Below are 3,173 nucleotides of genomic sequence, written 5' to 3' on the forward strand. Positions count from 1 at the left end.
TGTAATTGAAAGGCGTAAAAATACAACTGTTTCAGCAGTCAATATTATTGCATTTCCAGAGCGTTAATAAACATAATTTCCAGCTGAAATCCTTCAAAGCATAACAATTTAGGTCATTTTCTACACTAGGTCAGCATCCTTTCTCGAAGCATCAGGGTATCAATCCATCAAAACGTAACGATTTGGATTATTGTCTAGACTAGGTCAGCATTTTTTCTCAAAGCATCAGGGTATCAATCCTTCAAAACATAACAATTTGGGTTATTATCTAGACCAGGTCAGCATCCTTTCTCGAAGCGTCCGGGTATCAGCGACCACAGGATGCTGCCACCTTTTCTAAGGTCAAGGCCGCACTACCAATTAGAAAGCCGATGATGAGGAGAATAAACGCGGCCTGAGAATAAAAAAGAAGAAGAAGAATTATCCCTCAGAATCAAATGAGAATCTGAGAGTGATATGAAAAGTAGTTGAAACTCATTTGAATCCTGTGCTTTCAATTGAATGTTTTAAAATGTTTTTATTTCCTCACGAATGCGGCGTTTAGCTTTTGGCTGTAAATTTGCGTCTGTTTAATTATGTGAACAAGATAAACAGCTGGAATGTTACCATTCTTTTTTTAGTATAAGGATTTTTCGTTGTTTTCTTACATATTCCTTGGCTTATTTGTAATTATTGTTCATTTATTCTATCTGCATCTAAGATTTGCATTTTAGGAAGTCTCTGAAAGCAGTCTTTTTTTTACATTGTTAGTTCCCTGTTCCACCTTCTCTTTGGCATTTGATAATTCATAAATTAACCGGCGCCCCCCCCCCCGCCACATTTTCTTCATTGCGTATTAGTTCGTCATAAATGTTTACATAAAAAGGAGAAACAGGCTAACATAAAATTTCTCCTTAATTAGCTCTGGTAACTGCAAAATAATTATCATATCCTCTGCATATGTCATCTGATTCTTAAGACCTCTATCGAAAAATTAAGTAACCTTGAATAACAAATATTCTATCATGAGATACGATTCATTATTCCTCTTCAAATGAAAAAAAGACACCATTTTCGCATATGTGTATACAAACTTTATTCATGCTTGCACATTGAAATGGTAACCGAACAAAGTAGTAAAGTTCTGCGCTTTATGGGTGGTTACTACACATATTCAGACATGTTGAGAAAGTCTGAGTGAAGCACTTGGATATATATATATATATATATATATATATATATATATATATATATATATATATATATATATATATATATATATATATATATATATATATACATATATATATATATATATATATATATATATATATATATATATATATATATATATATATATATATATATATATATATATATATATATATATATATAATATATATATATATATATATATATATATATATATATATATATATATATATATGTATATATATAAGTACTCTTTTCACTGTCACAATACCTCTGTTATTTTAAGAGAATTGTTGGTACACAGTTACGAAAGAAATTCTAAATAACATATTCCCTCATCTCGGTACCTAAATAACCTCACGAATCGTTTTCCTTGAGGCCAAAAGGACATAATAACTACTGTATACAGTGAGTACAAAAAAAGACCCACCTGTAGATGGTTCAGAGTAATTGCTGTGAAATCTCTTTTGTCTCCAGACTGTGTCTGTGCGTTCCTCCTGAACACGTCATCTTCCCATTTCGCCATGATGCCTCCTTCGATGATCCTCATAATTCTGAAAGGTAAATTAAGCAGGCTGTTAATGAAGGTAGAGGTATTCTTTTACATATGGTTAGGTCATTACGTCGTTGATGGAGAAATAATAATAATAATAATAATAATAATAATAATAATAATAATAATAATAATAATAATAATAATAATAATAATAATAATGTTGAAAATTACAATAAAAATAAATATATGTCAATGTAAAAAAAAGAGAAAACAAATAAAAACATGACACTACAAACTATGATAAGAATGAAATTTAGAACAACAGAAATAACAATAAAGACAAAAGACATCAAGTGTAAAATAACAATAAAAAAAAATTGAAAATTAATACAAATTAAATTCGATCAACGTTTAGAAAAATATGGCGGTACGGTCATGAGAATAAGCAGACCAGCGTCACTAACGACCACGCTACAAAAACGCCCAAAATACCTATTTAATCATTCAGGGATCTGACACTTAACACAGACCACAAATGGACCGTAAAGAGACTCACATGCGGCTGAAAGATTCCTTGTAAGGAGCTCCGGGAGGGACGGGGTAAGCAAAACTCTGAGGAAAGAATGATTCTCGGGAGATGTGGAATTTGTAGCTGCCCAGACCAGCCGCAAAGTTCTTGCCCAGGGTTTCAAACCATATGAAGATGAATTTCTCCTCCAGAATCTTGAATTGGAAAAAAAATGAAGTGATTAGGTATACCTTGGTTTCGGTGCACTTCAAATACTGTTTTCAAGTATATTCATCTCAGTAGTAGGGGCTTCAAATTTTAGTAAATATTGATCAGATAAAATAAGTAATCTTTTAATTGCAAATGTTCTTCTTTTCTTTTCAAGGGATGCATTATGTCATAAGAATATAGGATTACTATTATATTTGAAATTCGTAAAATTTCTAATATTTAACTATCTTTCTATAAAAACCCAAAGTTTATATAAATTACTGTCATTTTTACTGAAAATCGCAAAAAAATTGATCAAAAAAACCCTGTAAGAAGGGCAGTGTTGGCGATTGCAACGCAATGATTAATGACTGTTTTCAATAAAAAATTAAAATACGAAGGTTTTCCTTCAAAGAAAAGGAATTTCCTGCCAAACATATGTTAATGATACACACAGAGATACCCCATTAAAAACATTTACAGAGAAAGAGAGAAGAAATAGTGATGTTTCTAACTTACTTGAGACTTGGTAATAAAACTACTGTTGCTATAGCAATGGAACGATTATTGATTGTTTTCAATAGTTAAGATATGAAGGTTTTTCTTCAGAGAAAATTTCCTGATGTACAAATTAACTATATATATATAAATTAATATATATATATATATATATATATATATATATATATATATATATATATATATATATATATATATATATATATATATATATATATATATATATATATATATATATATATATATATA

The 3,173-nt window shown here is 29.6% G+C and overlaps 1 protein-coding gene across 1 annotated transcript in view; it reads right to left on the minus strand.

The window, feature by feature from the left end:
• Nucleotides 1-307: 307 nt before the first annotated feature.
• Nucleotides 308-3,173, minus strand: part of LOC136852197 (glutamate receptor ionotropic, delta-1-like) — a 6,892-nt gene continuing 4,026 nt past the window's right edge. Inside the window, exons 6-8 of the mRNA XM_067126642.1 lie at nt 2,244-2,410; nt 1,622-1,745; nt 308-394 (exon numbers count right to left, since the gene is read on the minus strand). Coding sequence (XP_066982743.1) covers nt 308-394; nt 1,622-1,745; nt 2,244-2,410 — 378 coding nt within the window. The remainder of the gene's footprint in view (nt 395-1,621; nt 1,746-2,243; nt 2,411-3,173) is intronic.

This window comes from Macrobrachium rosenbergii, chromosome 25 (genome assembly GCF_040412425.1).
Source record: "Macrobrachium rosenbergii isolate ZJJX-2024 chromosome 25, ASM4041242v1, whole genome shotgun sequence".
Lineage (NCBI taxonomy): Eukaryota > Metazoa > Arthropoda > Malacostraca > Decapoda > Palaemonidae > Macrobrachium > Macrobrachium rosenbergii.